This window comes from Podarcis erhardii, assembly GCF_964252035.2.
Source record: "Podarcis erhardii genome assembly, chromosome: 6".
NCBI classification, from domain to species: Eukaryota; Metazoa; Chordata; class Lepidosauria; order Squamata; family Lacertidae; genus Podarcis; species Podarcis erhardii.
Window position 1 is genome coordinate 73,753,369 of NC_138510.1, and position 23,338 is coordinate 73,776,706.

The following is a 23,338-nucleotide window of genomic DNA, read 5'->3' on the forward strand; positions in this document are numbered from 1 at the left end:
TTGCAACATAGATGTACCAGCAAGAGGCTGTTCTTATCATGGAAATCATAAGGAGTGACAGGAAAGGAACCCCTAAAATATCTAGGGCCCTAGCTATAACAGAGGCAGTGCCCTATCCAGAAAACATTCAAAATACTAAAAAAATTAAGCTTCTCACTTTTGTAAGTTTTAAGTATTACCTGTTGGCTTGAAATAGAGTTTATCATCCATCTTGATCAAATCAAATGCAGATAAATCATTCAAGTTCTTCAAACATAATTCTGTTCAAGTAGGAGAAATAATTGTTAGTACATGTAGAGGGGAAAGTTTTGTATGTACCTAAGGCCACGTTCCAGCTAAAATTAAGCACTTTTAGGTCTCACAGAATTTGATATGAAATTTAAACAAGCTTAAATCTTCTATTGACATCAATACAAGTTTAAAATTGGCAAGTAGTACTTGCTGGATTGTGCTCTCAATAACTAACATATTTTAATCAAACCCTTGGTGAGTTAGGGACTTCCCCTGCATGTGAAGACAGGCTCCTGCAGATTGAGCAGACAAGAATAATACTGGGTCCAACAGTCAAGAAGGCCATTACTGCACATGTTGCAGAAAGAAGTGAGGGGCAGATGGGGCTCGTCAACCTGAGAAGGTAGCCCATCTAGGAGAAGGAAAACTCTGGTCCTAAACCTCCTCTGCCTTGAGGCATATCTTTGGGAGAAGAAAGGGCTAAGGAGTAAACTCTACATAAATCCAGAGTAGACTCCCTAAGATGATTGGATGGCATCTTGTATGCCTCCTTCTGCCATCTCCTGTAGACAAGCTGGTGCCAGATGTATTCCTTTGGAACACATCAGTGAGGCCCAGATGTGGGTCTTGTCTTCTGGGCAGCCCAGGACCTCCATACACACTGCCCAGGGTTGAGTCCCAGAGAGGTCACTTTGGTGCTGCAGCACACAATAGAAGTGGGAAGCAGCAATTACAAGTTACTGGTTTCTGCAGCCACAGCAGGTACTGTGATTCTCCAGTGGTTTAACTTCACCTTCAGATGTGCATTCCATTGTTTCTCAAGACAGATGGATGCCAACAATAACAAATCAAGCAAGGCCCAGCTTAAACTTTTTTAAAAATGGTAATGACCTTGCATGGTAACCTGCTGCCTATCTCAGCCATTTTTAAAATGGCTGTACTTTCATTTTACATCTTCCTTTGTTGTGAGGAAAGCCGTAGATCTGAAATGGAATCTAGATGGATATGTCAGTCAGGTGAAAAGATTATTTAACAACTTACGCGAGTATTACCTGAACTTTGAACAAAGCTGCTACTGATAAATGGTATAAAGAAGAAAGGATGTACAGGCTTAATAGATCACATAGGAACTTATGTAAAATGCATGGTCTTTTCAAGCATGGTGGAAAGTGTCTAACCTTGCAGTTTTGCTTCAATTCCACTTCTGTCCAATCCAGTTGGAAAACCTTCATCAATGGAAACATTTGCATTTGATTATGGCTTTAATTTATAAGAACTCTCAGCTGTTATATGCACTAGAAATCTAAAAACAATATATTTATATAATGAACATATATGGGGACCTACCAGCCATGAGAAATAAAGGGGTTTTTGAGATTTAAGATGCATCCAAGGCTATAGCCTGGCTGACTGCTCTTCAATTCTAACGGGGTATCTGGTGGGCCCTGATGTGCCTAGTGGGTTATTCATGTTTCTAAGGTGCAGAACTATTGTGCTGTTTGTTGTATAAGTTCTTCTGTCTTCTTCTGTCTCCTTTAGTAGTAGGCTGATTCTTGCTTGACCAAAAGTGGGGTGCTACTCAACCAGCACTTCTATAAGCTCCATTCAAAGGTATTGGTGCTTATACAGATTCAGTATTTAGTGAATTATATATTCAATCCCCAAATCTGGTTTAATGCTTTCTTAAATTTGTTGCTGTTATTGTTTATTTCATTTATGAATCACTTCCTATGAGGCATCTCTAAGTGATTTACAATGCAAAAAACACATATATAAAAGAATCACATATATAAAAGAGCTAGAACAAACTGTATACATAAACCCAATTTTTTTTTGGCATAAAATATTACACAGATATATAATCAATCTCAAATCTAACATATATACTAATTGGGATAACAATATTCAATTAGCACCCAGAATTGGAGTTAAGTGGGCTGAATGGGGTTGTATATTCATTGTATTGTACATTTAAAATACATCCCTCTCCCCCACAAAAGAATTCTGTAGTTTGTAAGGGTGCTGGGAATAGTATCTCTGGGAGGGGTAAACTACAGTTCCCAGAATTCTTTGGGGGTGTTGTTCTCCTGTCACAGCTCTGAAACGGTCCTTTTTGTGTTGATGAACTATACCATACACTGATTATTTATGAGCACACAGCATAAGAAGCTGGAATAAGAATGAAAGCAAAGGCTTAGAAAAACCCTTATTTTTTGTTTTCCTAGCTTAAAATATCTGCCAATGCAGAATGTATTATTGCCTCCCAATGATATTTCTTCAGTGTCTTACTACATAAATAAATCAGAAGAAAACAATTGGATAAATCTTCATCCTGCAATTCTGTTGGCTATAACAAATACTGTATGCACCTTTGTTTTAAGGAGTAGCTTATTATTGTGATTATTTTCCCATTTACTAATAAAATGGCTTCACCTGTATCTTGAAAGAATCAAAGTCAGTGTGAAAACAGATGTAGAGAAAGGTGCTAAATGTCCTAACTGCTATCATTTAAGGGCATTTCAACAAAGCAACTATTCCGTTTACCACTTCTTTCCTTTCTTTCACAGCTCTGAAAAGCAGATGTTCCATGTACAGAGAGATCCTACTGTGCTGAACACCCTAGAATGCCTTATGCTGTGGTGTTGACAGCAAGTAGGATCAGTGCAGAAGCAGAAACTCTGCCTTCAGGGGGGAAATAGATCTCTTTTCACTTGATAGGAAATGTTTTTCTGAATTTTAATGTTCTTTTTTGATCCTCTATAAAAACAAGTCTCTTTAACAGAAAGCTAGAAATGCCACACACTACTTCACAAAAGTGATTTGTCACACAGTGGTTAATAAATGTGAATTGTATTTCTTTTAAAAGCAGACTTGCGACTTCATACTGACAAGTGGAGGTGAAATGCCAGCACCACCTTTTTGTGTGCTCATTATGTTTCTATCAGCTACTGGGCCGTGTTTAAAGTCTTTTTACAAAGCCCTGAACAACTTGAGACTAGGTTGCCTGAGACCAGTTGCCCCTGTATTGATTATAAGATCGCTTTGATCATTTGGGGAAATTTTACTCATGGAACCGCAGCCTACAGAATATTGCAAGGCATTTTCCACCATTGACTCTACACTGTGGAATGTCTTTCCCTCTGCTACACTGAAACATTATCCATCCATTGCTTCAGAAATATTGTAAATACATATTTTTGCTCAGGATTTCCCTGACGTCTAATACTGCACCCAGTTATTAGTGAATTTCTGTTTTTATTTGTTTTTAATGTTGTATATGTTGGTTTTCGGTAAAAAGGAAAAGAATAAAATACGGTATATGGTATAATAAAAGGAGAATTCACTGAATGCCTAGATCAAGGCTCGGGACAAGTACTCTTTGGTGAGAGAGCCCCAGTAGAAATGTTTTGTGAACATGAAGCAAAGTAAAGCATGGAAATACAGGCTGTTAGAATTCCCTTCTAAGTTGTTTTCAAAGTTCCCCACTTCCCCTAGAATAGAAAGAGACCACGTTTTTAGGATGTCAAAAATGGTTTACTTACAAACTCTTCAAAGGTCAGATTCATGTGCTATTCCATACAGCAGCAAAAAAAAGACAGGTAGTATAACTTATGTTCCAAAATGGTAAATGTTTCTAAATCATTTGTACAGAAACACAAATATGGCTTGCTTAAGTCACACAACATCCAGCTTAGACCTCCTCACTGGTAGGGTTCACATGGCAGAATGGAGAACAAAGAGTTTAGTAACCCTTCCTCCCAAGGTGAGGGGGAGTGACGTAGCTAAGCCTGGCAGAATAGCTTACTCTATGGTCTTAATGCCTTCATGCATTAATTAGAGTTAAGCATGTTGGTTGTATGAAGCTGATTTATCCCACAGTATCTCTATGCTCTACTCCACTACTTCAGCCTTGTTGCTAGATCTCCCTGGTGTTCATTCACTATGCCTGTATCTGTCCTTTTTGGCTTTCTCAGAAAGATTCTGATCTACTGGCTTCTGCAGTTTCTTTCAAACAGAAGCCAATATTGTACTCATGGATGTGGCATCCAGTAGCTACAGGTTATGTAGATGACCTCTTGCAGCTAACCATTTTGCTTCCATGGCACAGTAGCCTACCAGGAGAGTCTCTCTTTTCTAGGGAAGGGAAGGGAAGGGAAGGGAAGGGAAGGGAAGGGAAGGGAAGGGAAGGGAAGGGAAGGGAAGGGAAGGGATAAAGTAAAAAATAAAATAAAGCTAGCTGAAGAGACAAATATTAACACAGAAAATCTAAAGTCTTGACATTCATCAGAAAGCACTAAGAGAACTTCAGGCTCTGTTATTATAAGATATGCACAGAACTTGAAAAGGAGGCATATTAGGAAGACAAATGCAATGATGCTGGTATATGTGATTATGACAAAATGAGTTAGCAAGGATTTGAGCACAACTCATGAAAAGGCTTCAAAAGTTTTCATTGCCAAAATCTCTACTGAAAATGAGAACTCATATAAGACAAAAGAAGATGTCACTAATCTTTCCTGTAATTTCTCAATATACCTAATTTATTTCCCAAGATGTGACTATTTTATTGCAACAGACCTTATTATGCCAAATCGTAGCATATTTTAATTGAACACTGAAGTCCAGAAAACGTTAAGAGTAACCAACCATAGTGAGCTGGATTCTTCAAAGCTCTGATGTAAAGGAAAGTTGATCGTATCCATTCCAAAGCTATGTTCACATCCGTGATGGTGTGGAGCACAATTTCAGCATTTAAGTGTTCAATGAGTTGTGTGTGCAGACTATGAAAACCAGAAAGCAAATGCATACAAATGAAACATACCAAAAGTCTTCCAGTGGCAAGCAGTACATTGCATTCTTAATATAGATTAGGCAACTAGAGGTTTGGGGGCAAAATCCATCACCTCCAGCTTCCCATCTGGCTACTAGAATAGCCCTCAATTCCAAGAATCACCACACTCCTCTATTATGCTGAGGCTCTATAAATTCTTTTACCCTTATGCACCTCTGCTTCTCACTCCCAGGGGGGGTATGGAAGACGACAGCTGAAGATGTGTAAGTGAAGAAGTCCACAAAACACACACACTGCTGCTTTACACGCTGGGTAAAAACAATTAAAGAAGGTATCTGCTTGGGGCTTATTTAACATGGGAGCAAGTCAGTGGGCACAGCAAATGTTTCTGGCCCATCAGCTCCTGCTCAGTACAAATTACAATCCTTATTAAGAATTAGTTGCCAACCAGCCCAATAGATCTTTTATTGCTTCTAAGGTAGAGCTTTCCAAAATTTTCAGCTTGGTGACATACTTTTTAGATGGGCATCATTTCACAATACAGTAATTCAGTTTTACTAGAAAAACCAGAGGTTAAACTTAACTCCTTTCCAGCCCCGGGAGAAGTGCGGGGAGCATTCGCCCAACACATCTACACACTGCAGCCAACACATGAATATGTCACAACATATAGTTTCGAAAGCTCTTTTCTAAGAGGTTGCGTCCAATTGGTGCCTCTTCACTGATGGAAGGTTCTTCATAGGCATCTAGTTGGCCACTCTGAGAACAGGATGCTGGACTAAATGACTAGATGCAGGATCAGGCCAGTGTTCTTTCATTTTAGCGGAGTCTACCAGCTCCAGAACAGAGAACCACGGCAACCTTCAGTGATTCCCCACTCATCCTCTACTGTCCACCACTTCATGTCGCATGTTGTTTTGAAGGTTTCCCAACCTTCCACAGCAGATTTAGGGTAGGGGTGTGTGAATCACCAAGGATCATTAATTCAACAATGCAAGTTTCCACATCAATGAGCCATCCATTAGCTGAGGGGCACCAATCAGATAGCATTCATTTCACTGAAAATTAATCCTAGGAACTCTCAGTAGTAAAACAATACAATAAGAAAGTTTTAAGAAAGCCTCAATTAAATGTATTTTCGTTCTCTTATTAGGTTAAATGTTCATTGCTGTTTACAAGAATATCAACACACATGAACCCTTAAGGGATGGTCTGATCACTTGTCTGATACTATAAGTGCCTCCAACAGCTGGGATTTCCCATCCAAATGGACTTGCAAAGTACAGCTCCAGCAAAGAGCTCTGTGTGTGGAAACCTGTTTCCACACACATATTGCCTATGTTGAGTCAAAGTGAATAATACAATGTCATTTTTACTGTGAATTCTAATTTTGGAAGCTTCTGATTTGCCAAAATTTAAGTGCAACAGAAATTACACAAAAAACCCTGAAATTATTATAGGAGTGCAAACCTAAGCAAATTACACATGCTGTTCAGCTTTTCTCCCAGCATTTTAATTTTTAATTAATAGCAGGCACAAGGGGCTCAGAATCTAGACTCTTTCTCCAAATCTGTATCTCCCTATCCTATCAGCTCTAAAGCTGCTCTTTACCCTTCTAGAGAGAAAAGGGTGCTTGTGTTTATTTTCTTCTTCTAGTTCGCTAATTTCAAATTAAACACAGCAGTACTGCACACAATTATATAAATGGGACCTAGAAGCATATAACCATATGAAGGATTGCAACACAAAACTGCTTCCGTTCTACGCAGATTATTATAGAAGAATCAAGGAAAACGCTGGTGTGGATTTTTGTTTGTCTTGTTGATTACTATTTCCCCACATGCTGGGAATATAAAGATTTTCTAGCTTCCCCATAGGCCTATCCTCATGATCCATCAGATAAATTTCTTCAAGATAAACAAATGTGTTTTAGACTGTAATTCCAACAACATACAGAAAAATGGCTCAAGTTACCTGCTTTCTATTGTATCTGCACCATTTAACATCTGAACATACTTGTCTCTAGTACTTATCCTTGTCATGATAACTGCTGTGGCTGTTGTATCAAACTGGGGAGGAAATATATATATAGAAGAATGCTTTAAACCGAGTAGGCAGTAATGAAACATTTTTATGGCAGTGAAAAATATAGGACTATCAACTAACATGAAGTTCAATCACTGAAATATTTAGACAGATCAAAATTCTGGGCAGGAGGGTATCCCTATCTGCCTGGTTCTTTTGTACAGTGGGACCACCACTTATGCGTAATTTACTTATGCAATCATAACCTTAGGTGTATGGCCGATAGATAGATGATAGATAGATAGATGATGATAGATAGATAGATAGATAGATAGATAGATAGATAGATAGATAGATGATAGAGTCGTATCTTGGTTCTCAAACGAAATCCGTTCCAGAAGTCAGTTCGACTTCTGAAAACGTTTGAAAACCAAGGCGCAGCTTCCGATTGGCTGCAAGAGCTTTCTGCACTCATTCGGAAGTCATATCAGATGTTCGGGTTCCAAAGAACATTCGTAAACCGGAGCACTCATTTCCAGGTTTGTGGCATTCTGGAGCCAAAATGTTCAAATAATAATAATAATAATAATAATAATAATAATAATAATAATAATAATGTATTATTAATACCCTGCCCATCTGCCTGGGTTTTCCCAGCCACTCTGGGCGGCTTCCAACAAAATATTAAAATACAGTGGTCTGTTAAACATTAAAAGCTTCCCTAAACAGGACTGCCTTCAGGTGTCGTCTAAAAGTCTGGTATTTGTTTTTCTCTTTGACATCTGGTGGGAGGGCGTTCCACAGGGCGGGTGCTACTACCGAGAAGGCCCTCTGCCTGGTTCCCTGTAAGGTTCCTTGCCTGGTTCCCTGTAAGGTCCCTGCCTGGTTCGCAGTGAGGGAAGCGCCAGAAGGCCCTCGGCAGTGGACCTCAGACATTCACAAACCAAGGTACGACTGTAGATGATTGACAGACAGATAGATAGATAGATAGATAGATAGATAGATAGATAGATAGATAGATAGATAGATAGATACAGACAGATAGATAGATAGATAGATAGATAGATAGATAGGGAAATCCATTGCAGAAATAGCTTTCAAAGCCCTCCACCTTGCTTACTAGCCTCTGGGAAGTAAGCACAAGGGCCTGTCGCAGGGCTCTCGCACGACCTTCCCAGAGCCCAGTATGCAAGGCAGAGGGCAAGTCCTACTCCAGACAGGTAGGGGTGGTCAACAAATTAAACAAAAGCCTTGAAAATGAAAGAGATACTGGCCTCTTTACAACTAATTTTGTCTGTCTTGCTCATTGCATTTCAAGTTTTTGGGAGGGTGGGAGCAGGACTGCAGAACCCTGTTTACGCAGAGGACTACCTAGGGTCCCTTGCACAAGGGGAACTGTATTGGTGCTCCCCCCCCCCCGCACAAGAAATCACTTTACCAGACACGCCTTTGAGCTGCAGTGCAAGGAGGACAGGAAGCTTTTCCCACGTTTGATCTCGCCACGAAAGCATCTGTGCAGCACCACACAAATATATGTTGTATACTCCATAGTCTAATAGGTGATTTTTGTGCTGGCCTGTGCCACCTAGCGGGGACTGGTTTCACCAACTCCTAGGTATGCCTCTGTATTTATTAAATTTGTTTCCAATAGATGTGGATCCAGTATATCAAAAGACAGCAAGAACGGTTCATAAAACTTATACCGTGTATAGATGTTTTCAAATGTGGAATATCCTGTGAATTGTTGGTTTTTGTAGGAGAGTGTTTAGGTTTGATTTTGTTTGTAGAGTTGGGATGGTTTTTTTTTTTTAAAAAAAAAGATATTTGGTCGATATTTCTTAAATAAATAACTTGGAAGCTAATTCAGCTTGGAAACTGAAGCCAGTAGCGTCAACTTTATATTTCCTAGTAAACAAGGCTATATTAATTATTCAGCAATAAACTCTACTGTGCAAACAAATATTTCACAAGCAACTATAACTACAAAACTTTCACTTAACATTTTTGTAACATTGCCTCTGTAAGTGCACGGCTACTTTTGCTACGATTATAATAAAAATGGCTTTAAATAACAGATTCAACTTACTTGAGGTCTTCCTGCTCGCCCAATCATTTGCAAAATGTCCGTTTCACTGTATTCCTGAAACATTCCTCCAACATAATGCATTGTTGATTTTATAACTACCAGGTGAGCTGGTAAATTTACACCCATAGCAAGTGTACTTGTAGTAACTGCAAACATTTAAATGTTTTTCAAAGAATTTGGATGTTTCATAAAGCAACAGACATGAAGTACAATTCTGTAGTGTTCTGGCTATTCCCAGTATACGATCCATTCATATCTCTCTCGCTCATTACACATGAACATCCAAAAACTGGTTGTTGTCACATGCTTCCTTTGAGTCCCCACCCATATCGTTCTGAAAGTTCTGTGATGTCTGTGGTGCAACCACACTAGAAATACTGTGTATGTTCCTGGTCACTGCATCTCAAAAAGGATATTGTAGACCTCAAAAAGTTACAGAAAAGGGGCAACTAAAATTATCAGAGGGCTGAAATAGCTTCATTAAGAGGAAAGGTTACAGAAGTTAAAGGTTCTTGGTTTAGAAAAGGGGCAAGTAAAGAGCGCATCAGAGAGGTGTATAAAATTATGCATGGTGTAGTAAAAGTAGTACAGATTTTTCTCCCTAATAATAATAATAATAATAATAATAATAATAATAATTTATTTCTACCCCGCCCATCTGGCTGGGTTTCCCCAGCCACTCTGGGTGGCTTCCAACAAAAGATTTAAAATACATTAAAACATCAGTCATTTAAAACTTCCCTAAATATTACAATTCAGGGTCACCCAAGCACAGAGTAGTGGCAGGTTAGGATGGGCAAAATGAAGGAGTTTTTAAAATTTGTTTCTGCAAGATGTGGAGATGGCCACCAACACACATTTAAAAATGCAGATTCACCAGACTCCATGGAACTGTTCACTTTTATCAACTATTTCTCAAACTAGTATTATTTCTGTAAACATTATTGTTGAAATGGTCGCAAATTGGGTTTTTGCAACCCCATCCCTCTTACTACAATATGGTATCTACACTGTTTGTTCTCATATGCTTTGTACTCACAAAGAATTGGCAAGACTCCCATATTGAAAGTTGCTTCAATGATTTTTCTATCAGATGCCTCTATTCCAGCATGATGATAAGCTACTCCATAGGTCAAGAGATCTATAAATGAAAATCAGACCCAGAACATCACCAGAACATCTTGGGACAAATACATTAACTTTTCTGCAATTAGTATACACTGCATACCCCTCAGTCTGGCTTCTTTTACTGAATTTGCAGACTTTTGTAATCTGAAACAGAGAGAGAGAATGTGTATCACAATTAAAAATAAATAAAACACCATGCAAAAACCATCAATAGCAATTGCACATATTTCTTGCTTGAGTAATGATCTATACCATTATTTAAACCCTTTGAACTGAATTTTGTGAAATATCAAAACATAAAAATTATCCCTAGAAAAGTTCAAGTATCAAATGGGGGGCAGGGAAACACTGGATTGTGGACTCAGAATTTTCTATGGCCCAAGTAACAATATCCAGAATGGCTCTGTTTATAAAACTGTCTTATGCTACTGGACTTCATCATACATGAAGAACAAACAATCCCATTCAGATATTCAGGACAGTGATTTTTCCTCTTGTTTTTACTGCCTCATATCTCTTCTCATGCAGCATCTTCTTCTTTTATTGCAAGGGCCAGCGAATACATGTTTTTGCTTTCCAGAAGGGATATACATCTAGGAAAACCTTTGTTGGAAATTAGGCTTCAAGTCAAAATAGATTACAGCAGTCTAATACACCTGCTTCAATAAAGATGCATCATAATTCTTCATATGAGAATCTTCAACTTCCTACTAAGTTTCAGACAGCATTGGGGCTGCTCTATATCAAAGGCTAATCTGAGAGTTATAACATTTCCCCTGCCAAATATATTTCAGCTTAGTTTTCAGCTATCTTTACTACCACTGTTCTCTCAAGTAGCTCCAGTTGGCAGGGCAGGGTGGCTTAATTTATCCTGATGACAACCCTATAAGCAGTGGAGTCTAAAAGATGGTGGCATACCCAGGGCCCCACATTATGGCTGAGAAGGAAGTTGAACACACGGATCCCTACAGCTGGTTGGTTGGTTGGTTGGTTGGTTGTAAGTTGCTTTGGGCAAGATAAAGCAACTAACCAATTTAATAATAAATGTCAGATCTTGTATCATTGCAATGCCAGGTCTATCACCCAGGTTTGTTTTTTTAGGTGCTGCCTAAAATACTTTATAAAACAAATATTCACATGTTTTCTGGGCCCAGATTTCGTTCCTGGATTTGGAACTGAGCTAGAAGCGGAGACACATCTAGATGTACACGTGTGTCATAAACTGGGATGTCTAGAAATCTGTACAGCCCTAACTGTGGGCTGTATTTGCTTTCACACTGAAATCCAGACAGATTTCCAGTGTCAGGTTGCATAAACATTCGATGCACAAAAGTTAGGTGAAATGGGGTAAGGGAGCAAAAATGGTGGTTTTACAGAACACAGTTTTCTGATCAGAATAACAGCCTTCCGTTTATTGATGTGGACTTTTACAGGGCATCTATAGGACAATTTTGTGGCGACTGGGCAAAAACTGTACTTGGCATCTACATCCCTGTCATGGGTATGTCAATAGATACATATGGACACTGCCCTATGCAGATCATAGATGAACAATATACTCCAGATTTTCAAGGGAAAACTGCCTAGAGCAAACGTCAATGATAAGCACATGCATTACTGTACACATATGTACTCATATTCTCCAAACAGCCACTTGAAACACATGATAAATGAAAAGTATCCTTAGCAAAGTCACTTTTAGTGACAAATGGCATATTGGGGTAGGTTTCATTATCTTGTCACCATAAGAGCCTATAAGCTACAAGCCCTGGGGCTACTGATTTTATAAACATATCATTATAAATTGGATAGATTTCCACAACTTTGCTACATATGTGATTGAATACAAAGAGATAGATATTAAAAGCAAGCTTGTCTTATAAAAAGGTACCTTTGTTTCTGTTCAAGACTCATAATAAATTTAGCATCTTTTGCTAGGACAGAAGCTGCCTGCTGTACTCCTTTCCTTGTGGCACAGAACTGTAAATAACAAAACCCATGAAAACCCATTGTTTGTACTAATAATGTAGAATATACACGAGAACATTACAATCACAAGGGAAAGGCACAATATATACCACAAGGGTTGGCTTTTGTTCAGAATATGTTTGAATAACACTAGCTACTTTGTAGTTAAGTGTTAAGTCAAATTTGAATTCCGTTTGGTTGCTACTGGAGGGGAATCCAAGCACGATTTTGCGAAGCTTCACTGGTCGGTGTCTTTCATCTATTTTCAGACATACAGCAGGCCCCTTGCCATCTGAAAGCCATTCTGCAATCTTTAAAGAGAAATGAGAGCATGTTAGGCTTGAAGCTGGAAAATAATGCCTTGGGCTGAAATCCTGAACGTACTTGCTCAAGCAGAGCTGTTTAAGTCATGGAAGTTCTACTGACACAAATACTGTGTTGGTTATTCAATGTGCTCTTCTCTGTTATGAATATAATTGCCGTAGAATTTTACTGTACTTTAGACCACATAATACTGACAAAGGGTTCCTGTGGATAGGGCAGACATTTCCCTCTGTGAGAGAGGGCTTGTTACCGTATTTTTCGCCCCATAGGACGCACTTTTTCCCCTCCAAAAATGAAGGGGAAATGTGTGTGCGTCCTATGGGGCGAACGCAGGCTTTCGCTGAAGCCTGGAGAGCGAGAGGCATCGGTGCGCACCGACCCCTCTCGTTCTCCAGGCTTCAGGAAGCTATCCGCAAGCCTTGCAAGCCCGGCGGGAGTTCCCGCAGGCTCACAAGGCTTGCGGGCAGCAGCCTGCAGCCCCGGCGAGTGTCCGCAAGCCTTGCGCGCCCGGCGGGAGGTCCCGCCGGGCGCGCGAGGCTTGGGGCGGCAGCCGGCAGCCCAAAGCATGCGGAGCCCTCCAGAGGGTGCCCCGTGCTTCGGGCAGGTGTGCGCAAGGCTTGGGGCGGCAGCCGCGGCTGGGGGGGGGAAATAATTTTTAAAAATTCATTCCCCCCCCCAAAAAAACGAGGTGCGTCCTATGGGCCGGTGCGCCCTGTAGGACAAAAAATACGGTATATGCTATGATCAAAGGAGGGATGTTATTTACTCAGCATTGTCTAGTACTGCATTTGGGGAGGGGGGTATATTTCATGAACATATCCCAGACTGATGGGAATTGTAGTCCAAAATAAGCAAAGTGTCACAGCTTCCCCATCCCTACTTTAACTGGAAATGCCAGGGATTGAAACTAAGACCAGCAGAATGCAAGATATGTACTCTAGCATTGAGGTGTGAGCAATCAATAGATACTGGGGGGGAAAGCTCAACAACTTTCAGAGTGTCCTGGTTTTTACTTTTTGAAATATGGCAATCCTAGCTTATTCATGTTTGTTGTGGGTCGGTGGACAAATGACGGTGCTTATCTCATTTTGTACTGTGTGTGTAGCTGAATAGGGGGAAAACACCTCAGCATTTTGAATTCTAGAAATAAAATGCTATTAACTTTGCTTACATCATCTGCATTTGGGATTGTGGCAGAAACTGCCACAAACCTCATGAGAAGTACTGCGTCAGGATTCTCGAAGCCACGTGAAAGAGAAGACTGAATAGTTTTCATCCGACTGACAACAACTTCAAGAGTAGCACCACGGCTCTCATCTTTCACAATATGTACCTATTGAGTTAAACACAATTGTATATGAAGTACAATGCCCTGCTTTCAATCACTTGCATTTAAAAAAAACTTGTTATTACTTTACCTCATCAATGAGGATCAATCTCACTAGTTGAACTAAAGAGTTATCTCGCCACTTTCTAGTCATGCTATCCCATTTTTCCTAGTAGAAAAACAAACAAAATAATAATTATTATTATTCATATTAATGGTGCAGTCCTCCACTATCATTCTTCCGTTAACTTTTAATGAGATTTTCTGAGAGTAATATTTGGTGATGTATATTGCCATTCTTATGAAAAGAATGCTATTATCAATCTATTCAATACTGAAGTAAAAGACTACTCTGGTAGGTCCTTGTTCCAAGCTAAGGACATTTTTATGTTAGAAATGGTGTAGATCAAACCCCCAAGCAGTAAATCTTTCACCATAATCCAATGAAGTATGCAATTTAATTCTCCTTCCTAAGTTTTTAAAATGAATTATTGTATAAATGATACTATCAGAGCACATGAAATTTGGCATAGGAATAAAGGTTTCTCATACAATGCCACACAAAACAAACATAATACACTTTGATAAACTATTAATTAATCAAACTGCTTGATAAAGCTAAAATATTTTTTTCAAGTGATTCTGAAACTGATGGAAAATGTTTACACGCAAACAGCATGTGTGCGAAATAATTTTTTATGTCTAGTTAAGTATCTTCATTAAAAAAAATTCAAATGCAATTAATTGGACTGTGGAACCTACTGGTGTAGTCAAAATAATGTGAGCATGTTGTATTTCAAACAAGTCATCCATTGCCGTATCTCCTGTTAGTTCCTTACAGATGAGTCCAATGGGTCCAAATTTTTCTTTCCAGTCATCAAAACGCTGACTGCAGAGAGCTTTTATTGGAGCCACTAAAAACAATACAGAGTAGTTGGAGAATAGAAGACATGAATAAACAGGTCGCCAAACACATTGCCTACACTGATAAGATTTTTGAGTGAAACTAACTCTCCCCATCTTTCCCCCTCTTTTCCGACAAGTCAAGATCTTTATTCATTCCTGTACCTTTTTGAGCTGGTCCTAGAACTAGATGAATCCACCCCTCCATAGCTTTTGAAATTTGCAATTTTACTTATGTAAGCAACAGCATATGGGTGAGTCATATTAATTTTATTATAAATCCAACACTTCTAAATAGCTTTCAACCTTAACTGTGTCCAGTATAGGTGGATAAAGCTCCAGGGGGCAACAAAAGCATTTATAATGTTATAGTTTCTGGGTGCCAGAGTTTGTGGGTGTAAGTCTCCCATAATTCAAAAGTTGACTAAACTATGCCAAACATGGAAAGCTCTCTGGGTTAAGCTTATGCTACCGAGGCAGGCCAGCTTGGCAGAGCTAGTTGAATGTGGGCCATTGGAGGAACAAAGGCTGGTGATGGCCTGTCATTGACCCATCAAGGAAGCCATTAAGAAGGCACTGAGGTACTAGAAAATGAGGGGGCCCCTCCAAGAGACAAGAAGGGTTTAGGATTTCAGGTTTGGATGACATAGGCTGGAGGGAAATAGTTTAACTGGGTTAGCAGTGACAAGGAGGAAGGAGTGGGGCAGAATCTGATGTGGGCTGAAAGTGGCCGACTGTAACAAAAAGAGGGAGCATGGAGGATCTCTCTATCTTTAGATCCCAGTCTGCGGTGCCTATGGGAGAGGTAAGGGATCCTCTGTATCTGTTTAATGCTGGGATTTTCCACCATCTGACTCAGGTTGTATATACAGTGGTACCTCAGGTTAAGTACTTAATTCATTCCGGAGGTCTGTTCTTAACCTGAAACTGTTCTTAACCTGAAGCACCACTTTTGCTAATGGGGCCTCCTGCTGCCACCTCATTGCCCAAAAGGAAACAAAGACCCTGGGTAAACACCTGGAACTTTTCTAGAATCTCTCACCGCTCGTGGAGATTGGGGTAGGGTATAACAATATTATGGTCTGAAGCTCAACATCAAAAAAACGAAGATCATGGCCACTGGGCCCATCACCTCCTGGCAAATAGAAGGGGAAGAAATGGAGACAGTTAGAGATTTTACTTTCTTGGGCTCCATGATCACTGCAGATGGTGACAGCAGTCACGAAATTAAAAGATGACTGCTCCTTGGGGGAAAGGCGATGGCAAACCTAGACAGCATCTTAAAAAGCAGAGACATCACTTTGCCAACAAAGGTCCGTATAGTTAAAGCCATGGTTTTCCCAGTAGTGATGTATGGAAGTGAGAGCTGGACCATAAAGAAGGCTGATCGCCGAAGAATTGATGCTTTTGAATTATGGTGCTGGAGGAGACTCTCGAGAGTCCCATGGACTGCAAGAAGATCAAACATATCCATTCTTAAGGAAATCTGGCCTGAATGCTCACTGGAAGTACAGATCCTGAAGCTGAGGCTCCAATGCTTTGGCCACCTCATGAGAAGAGAAGACTCCCTGGAAAAGACCCTGATGTTGGGAAAGATGGAGGGCACAAGGAGAAGGGGACGACAGAGGATGAGATGGTTGGACAGTGTTCTCGAAGCCACAAACATGAGTCTGACCAAACTGTGGGAGGCAGTGGAAGACAGGAGTGCCTGGCGTGCTCTGGTCCATGGGGTCACGAAGAGTCGGACACGACTAAACGACTAAACAACAACAACACAATATTATTACAAACTGTTAGAATCAGTATGTTTCATTCCTTTGGATAGAGAGAAGGGTGGGATTTAAATGCAATAAATAAATAAATGAAATGGGCTTGTCTTTACCTTCTGAAGGCAGAACTACATGTTATACTGGGAAACCTGTGTTTCTTAAACAGATGCAGGGCTTAAGGGTACTGGGGTAGTGTTTTGAACCTGGGCATCCAACAAAGCCTGGTACTTTACCTCCTGCATTACTGACCTCACTCTGCTGCAAACCTGGCCGAATACAATACAAGGCTGCCACCTAGACCGTGGAAATTGTCAGCTATAAGGCAGCTCTGATCTCAGAGTTTGGCACAGCAACTTGTCACTATGAGTAGTAGCAGCGGATTCCTACTGCATTGCCATGCTTTTGCCCCGCTTTGCCCTCTGTCTTCCCTAGGACAGAACTGCTGGCCCAGTCCTAATTACACCTCTGCCATCATAGATTCCTGCCTTCTCAGAAACTTGGGCTGTGACCTGCCTCCAACTATGCCTGCAACGCCTTTGCCTGTTAGGACCATATCCTTGTCTTGACATCAGATGAACATTTAGGAATTCTAGTTTGGAAGGATGGCTAAAAAAACAACTTCCACAACTGTCGTGTAAATTAAAAAATAAACCACGTTTAGCAATGTGACAAACTTTGTTTGGACATGTGTCCATATTCATCAACAAAACGATCATGTGTAAATATCAAAATAATGTCATCATTTTTTCTTGATAATTAATAATTATTAACAAGGATATGGCATACTTACCATATACAACTTTAATATTTAACCAAGGCATTTGCACTTTGATTAATAACCTGATAATTGCAAGCTCAAATATCACAGTTTTTCCAGAACCGGTGGGCGCACAGATCACAAAATTTCTATCTGTGTAAAGGAGCTAGAAAAGAACAACTAATTGTAAGTGGAGCACAAAATCAGGTGCATATATTTTGACAAGTAGGTTTGGAATAATTTGCACACAATCAGCTACTGGTATTTATTAATGTATTGATGCACACACATTCAAATCAATGATATAGTCATTAGGGCATGTCATTTTATGGGGTAAAACTTAATTTTTGAAAATTTATTCAATGAGGGGTGTTTAAAAATAGGTTTGGGGTATAAGGAATTCTAATCTGCCATTATTTTTGCTATTGGACAAAATTTAGTGTGGTATGTCAACGTCAAAGCATATAAACTGCTTTCAGAAAACGAAACAAATTTCAAATTTACCTTCTGAAAATATCAGGTAATGCTAGATAAATAAATAGTATTGCAAGTACTTGGCAATCAATTTTAATTATTTCTATACAAGCTTACACATATTTTACTTGCCTAGCAAAACTATATTATATTAATTTAACCAAGTTGTCTTTTGAATTCCCAGGTCATGTTACAACTTTGGAATTTGAAAGTTGAAGAATTCAACATGCTGGAACAGCTAAGTTCAATTTTTTTAAAGACTACCTTTTTATGCATCAAATACTTTTTACTTTACACAAGGACAAAAAAGATAAAGTAGAAGCAATAGTTTTTCCTTGCGATCTGCCGCTGAGCAATTATGAAGAATATATGGCACAGCTAGGGCCATTATGTAGCAAAGCCTGCTGTAGAGTTGCTAACACAAAACCCATTTTCAAGTCTCAGGAGGGAGCCATGCACATAGAAGATGATAGGCCTTGACAGTGGTCTATCATTAAAAATACACAGTAAGATTTGTCCTTCAGCATCAATTTCAGAACAAATCACCCCTTAATGATCTGTTTTTTCCATAAATTATATGTAGCTTAAGCAGCCACTTGTGCAAAGTTCTAATGTTATAAAGAATAAACCTATTATCTATTTACTACTTTGTTACCAGAATAAGGCCAAAAGCTTTAAAAAGGTTTGCTCTACTGTATGTTAGGGATGGAAAACCTGTGGCCCTCCAGAAAACTACAATTCCCATCAGCCCCAGGGGCCACGGGTGATGTGGGTTGTAGTCCAACAACATATGGACGGCAATGGATTCCCCATACCTGCTTTATAGTAACCCCATTCTAGTTAATGCTTTAGTTATCACCTAAATTAAGAACACCACAGAGATTTTGAAACTCCAGTTCTACATATTTTAGTTAAGTAACGTGGTCACAGCATGCTCAACAAATGCCATCATATCTTGCAGTGCAATCATACACATATTTATTCAGAAATTAACTCCCACTGTGTTCGGTGAAGCTTTCTCCCAATTTAAGTGTGCACAGGATTGCAACTGTGCAATCTAACCCTATGCATCTAACCCTGCCAACCCTGCCAGTTCGAAAGCATGTCAAAGTGCAAGTACCGGTAGATAAATAGGTACCGCTCCAGCGGGAAGGTAAACGGCATTTCCGTGCACTGCTCTGGTTTGCTAGAAGCGGCTTAGTCATGCTGGCCACATGATCCAGAAGCTGTACGCCGGCTCCCTCGGCCAATAAAGCGAGATGAGCGCCGCAACCCGAGTCGGTCATGACTGGACCTAATGGTCAAGGGTCCCTTTACCTTTGCCTAACCCTATGCATATCTATCCAGACTACGTCCCACTGGGTTCAATGTGGCTTACTCCCAGATAAAACTGCACAGGATTGCAGCCATAAGGGTTTATGGTATATTTGTTATTATATCAAGCCAAAGAATCTGGCAACTGAGCAAATATTCTCTTTTTTCCCTAGGATCCAAGGCAAGCAGCAAGAACAAGACGTTCGTTGAGCCCTTAGGAAGTGGTGAGCAGTGGAGGCTGGTCCATTAGGGCCCCACAAATCTCAGTCTGCCTTTAGTAGGTCCCTACCTGCCTATTTTCCAACTTAAAATTGGTCTGGGGGTAGCACTGCCTGTGGCAGCTTCTGCCTCGGTCTCAGGGTTGCCCTCCTCAGCAGGGAGGAGAATGAGTCAAAACTAGAATTACTTGGCTCCACTTGTCATTAGCTCTGCCTATTATTGGCCTTCCTGCCTTCTGCCATATGTGTGTCCCAGTGGGCATCAGTCACCACTGGTTGTGGGGAACCTCTGGACTGCTGAGCTACTTAGGCGTACCAGACCTCAGAGGTTAGTCTGCCAAGTCATTTTTCCTAAGCCACACCAAGTGCAGGAAAATTCAAGGTATGGCTGCCACAAAGGACAAATGGGGAAGGCACACTCTAGGTGAACACCAAACTGTTTCTTTGCCTGCAAGCAAAGGAAGATTTCTCCACTGTAGTTGAAGCCATGGCTATAATGTTCCATTGCAGTCACAAACTGAAGTTGGAGTCATATGGTGTGTCAGGTGATTTTATAGGCGGATAACTTTCCCCAAGTTATGGTACTTTTGGATCCAGTCCTCTGGTTGGAACCAGATCCCTGCCCTGCCCTAGTAGACTGCCAAACTTGATGGCAAGCTCCATTAATCTTGGTGGGTCACAGGAACTACTTTTATGAAATAAGCAGTGGGTATTTCCTTATGCATGGCCGTAAGTGTAAAAATAATTATGAAACCTGCATAGTTAAAACTAATCCATACTTACATCATCCAGAGCCTTGGATTGAATGTAATTAAAATAAGGGAATTCTTTGAAAATATTTCTAAACTGGGCAGCTTAAAATCATATTAAGGAGTCAAACAATTTAGTTAGGAATGGATACATCTTTCACAATGAAGTACTTTATACAGATTTATATAAAATTTCCCACTTTTAAACATATGTTTGGAAAATGATTAAATGGAGGAATAGCAGTTCTTTAACTACATAGAAAATTTCTAACAAGGTTGGAGCTGGGGAGAAATGTAAAAAAAAAATATCAAAGAAAAAAAGATATGGGGTGGAATGAAATAAAAATTAATTACTACAATCATAAGTTTCCTCAATTATATTTCTTTTTTTTGCCTTTACCTTTACGGAGTCCCCCAGCCACATGATTACTTTCTAGATTCTTAAAGCATATTTAAAAACATTATAGTTTACCTAATATACAGACAAGAAGTTACTTTTACATAATTGTAGTGCATAAAAGGATACGGATTTCAGTCACAGGTCTCAAAATCAAGTCTTCTTCTGTAGTTCCTAGTGAATGAAACTTTATTTTTATCATCATCCATTAACAATATTAATAAAAAACACAAATAAAAATGCTAAGGATAGAATGTAATTTCATCAGTCTGGTTTCCTCCAGATATTTTTGACTACAATTCCCCCCCACCCCCAAAAGCAAGCCCAGCATCAGCCCCAGCCAGGTTGGCAAAGGTTGCATAACACTGATCCTGCACGTAGATACACCAGTTGAGTTGTCTGAAGCCAGGGTAGAAGGCTGCAATCTTCCAAAGCTTTATCTAGGAAAGCAAATAGCTAGTATCTTTTTGAGGACTACAGACAAAAATTCTCGAGTGCCCTTCTTTACAACAGTGTTTCTGTACATCTTTCAATTCAGCAAATGTATCCACAAAACAATGACTTAGAGCAGTGGTTCCCAATTGATGGTCTGCACATACCCATCAACTGTCCCGAGACTTCCCATTTGGGGGGGGGGCATGCTCTCATGCAAGAGCATGGCGCCCAAAAATGCGTGAGATCACAGCTGGACATTGTCTTGTGTGAGATTGCGGTGCTCAAAAACACATGTTTCGGTGCCCAAAAACACATGGGGAGTGCCCATTTGTGCGCCTAGTCCTGGGACTCTGATCACTTGCCATGCTAAGTTCTGTGCCCATTTGTCTCTTCAAAAGGAAGGTGCAGGGGCATGTTGCTTGCTGGACCCATGTCCTAGCTTGCAAGAGCCATGTATGTGTACCTCCTTTACATCTGCTAAATCTTGTAACCTGTGCCTTGTCTTTAAAGACTTTGGCACAAACTGCACTGAGAGTTCAAGTCCCTTGTCTAGCAATGAGGGCCGGGGCAATAAGGTTTGGTACATCAGAGATGGGGACTCTATGGCCCTCTAGACATTTTTGGATTCCAGATCCCATCAGCCCTAGCCAACATGGTCAATCATAGAAGCTTACAGTTGGAAGGAACCCCAAGAGTCATCTAGTCCAACCCCCTGCAATGCAGGAATCTCAGCTAAAGTATCCATGACAGATGGCCATGGTCAATGATCAGAGATGATGGGAACTGTAGTCCAACTTTATCTGGAGGACACCATGTTGACTACCACTGCTCTTTGGAAGTGCAGATTTATATCTTGCTCTCATTTACCTTCAAATTACCTATAGGCCCTTCTTTCCAGTGTGGGAAGAAAGAAGAAGGATGGCTTGTGACATGCTGAAGAAATTTTTCACTGTAGTATATGCAGATGAAATTTGATGCGGAGGAGCAGAAGAGGAAGATGTGAAAGAACAATGCATAGCTTTCTTTTCATCAGTTCCCATGGCTGACCTCAAAAATAGCAGAGCACTAAGCTCTTTGAGACATGCATTTAATCCACCACATTATAATTACTTCTGTCTTATCTGGCTTAGGTGTTCCTTTCTGTGATTCACATCTTTTTTTCTAATTTGCTTCTGACCTTCTATATGAATATGACTATGTTCCTTACTTTATATTACTCAAGCAGATTGTTGTGTATTTCTTGACTCCATCTACAGTTTTGTTCATGCAATAACTATGAATAATGTATATTCATGAAGCCAGTGTTGTAAATACCTTTGTAGCGAAAAATTACAGAGAAAATGTGTAATTTACCTTCCATCCTAAAAGTCTTTGAAACAGAAGGAAATGACTGTGCTTTTTCAATTCCATTTCCATAAGCAGAAAAAATATCATTTACACTAAGCAGATTAAAATCTGAATCTTGAGCTAACTGCGTATTATTTTTCCATAGGTCTCCTTTCCTCATTTCTTTGTTGTTGGTAATATTACAATACATGTCCATTCCTCCCTTGGCATTGGTACTCTCAGTGTTGCCTGGATTTACATATGTATAATTGGTTGGTTTAAATAAGCTGTAATAAATTCAAAGGGATATTTTCATATAATATACACATTTACAACCTTACTTACATAGCAATTACATACTACAGCTTACATTGCTTTGTTTCCAATACCTGCTGAAAACCAAACCTGTTATTAGTTACTTGAAACAGGCTTGCACAATTTTTGACCCACCAAGCTTCCCCCACACCCATTCTGGCAGTCTCTGGCAGGCAACCGAAACAAGGGGTTAATTCAGCCTTGGGCTGGTCATTATACAGGGCTGGTGGGCCATGTTTCCTTTAGTGGCTATCAAGCTGTGCAGCATAGACCAAGATCTCCAAGATAAATTCACTGTTGATTTGGAAATGAAATAGCTGAGTACAGATAAAAGAAACAATGACACTGAAAGAGGAAAGACTTGCGGTGGCTTTGGACTTTACACTTCTATCATAACATCCAAAGTGGGACATTTTGCATCTCTGACACAGTGAGATGTATCAGCCATACAGGAAAGGTATGTGTCTTTCCATTTTATATGTTGCTCTGAAAATGTTGTACATCTGTTTTTCCTGCTTGAGCATAACATCAAAACCACTTACATTTGACGCCAAAAACATGCAGTGGCTTTGCCTGCATATTTCAATGTATGTCACAGAGTATACTGTGAGTGGGATACTGTATGCCAGGATACCTAGCAAAGCACCTTCACTCATACTGACCTAGACGACCCATATGTTCACTGGATGAGGCCCCTGAGGACCATGACATCATGGAAACAGGCCTTGCCCACAGTGGCACCTTCCTTCTGGAACCCAGTCCCCATTCAGGAAGCATCAAATGTGGTATGTTTTTAAAAC

At 39.9% G+C, this 23,338-nt stretch overlaps 1 protein-coding gene and 1 long non-coding RNA gene across 7 annotated transcripts in view; one reads left to right on the forward strand and one right to left on the reverse strand.

The window, feature by feature from the left end:
• HFM1 (helicase for meiosis 1) overlaps positions 1-23,338 on the reverse strand; it is a 54,245-nt gene that overhangs the window by 20,933 nt on the left and 9,974 nt on the right. For all 6 annotated transcript variants that reach the window (XM_081865691.1, XM_081865690.1, XM_081865689.1 and 3 more), the window contains exons 5-20: positions 22,251-22,510; positions 20,592-20,636; positions 20,100-20,170; positions 17,344-17,476; positions 14,644-14,795; positions 13,973-14,050; positions 13,726-13,887; positions 12,341-12,541; positions 12,154-12,242; positions 10,363-10,406; positions 10,174-10,275; positions 9,135-9,280; positions 6,998-7,092; positions 4,879-5,012; positions 1,410-1,457; positions 180-260 (exon numbers count right to left, since the gene is read on the reverse strand). In XM_081865691.1, coding sequence (XP_081721817.1) covers positions 180-260; positions 1,410-1,457; positions 4,879-5,012; positions 6,998-7,092; positions 9,135-9,280; positions 10,174-10,275; positions 10,363-10,406; positions 12,154-12,242; positions 12,341-12,541; positions 13,726-13,887; positions 13,973-14,050; positions 14,644-14,795; positions 17,344-17,476; positions 20,100-20,170; positions 20,592-20,636; positions 22,251-22,510 — 1,841 coding nt within the window. The remainder of the gene's footprint in view (positions 1-179; positions 261-1,409; positions 1,458-4,878; positions 5,013-6,997; positions 7,093-9,134; positions 9,281-10,173; positions 10,276-10,362; positions 10,407-12,153; positions 12,243-12,340; positions 12,542-13,725; positions 13,888-13,972; positions 14,051-14,643; positions 14,796-17,343; positions 17,477-20,099; positions 20,171-20,591; positions 20,637-22,250; positions 22,511-23,338) is intronic.
• LOC309344037 overlaps positions 1-23,338 on the forward strand; it is a 196,211-nt gene that overhangs the window by 1,399 nt on the left and 171,474 nt on the right. The window lies entirely within an intron of this gene.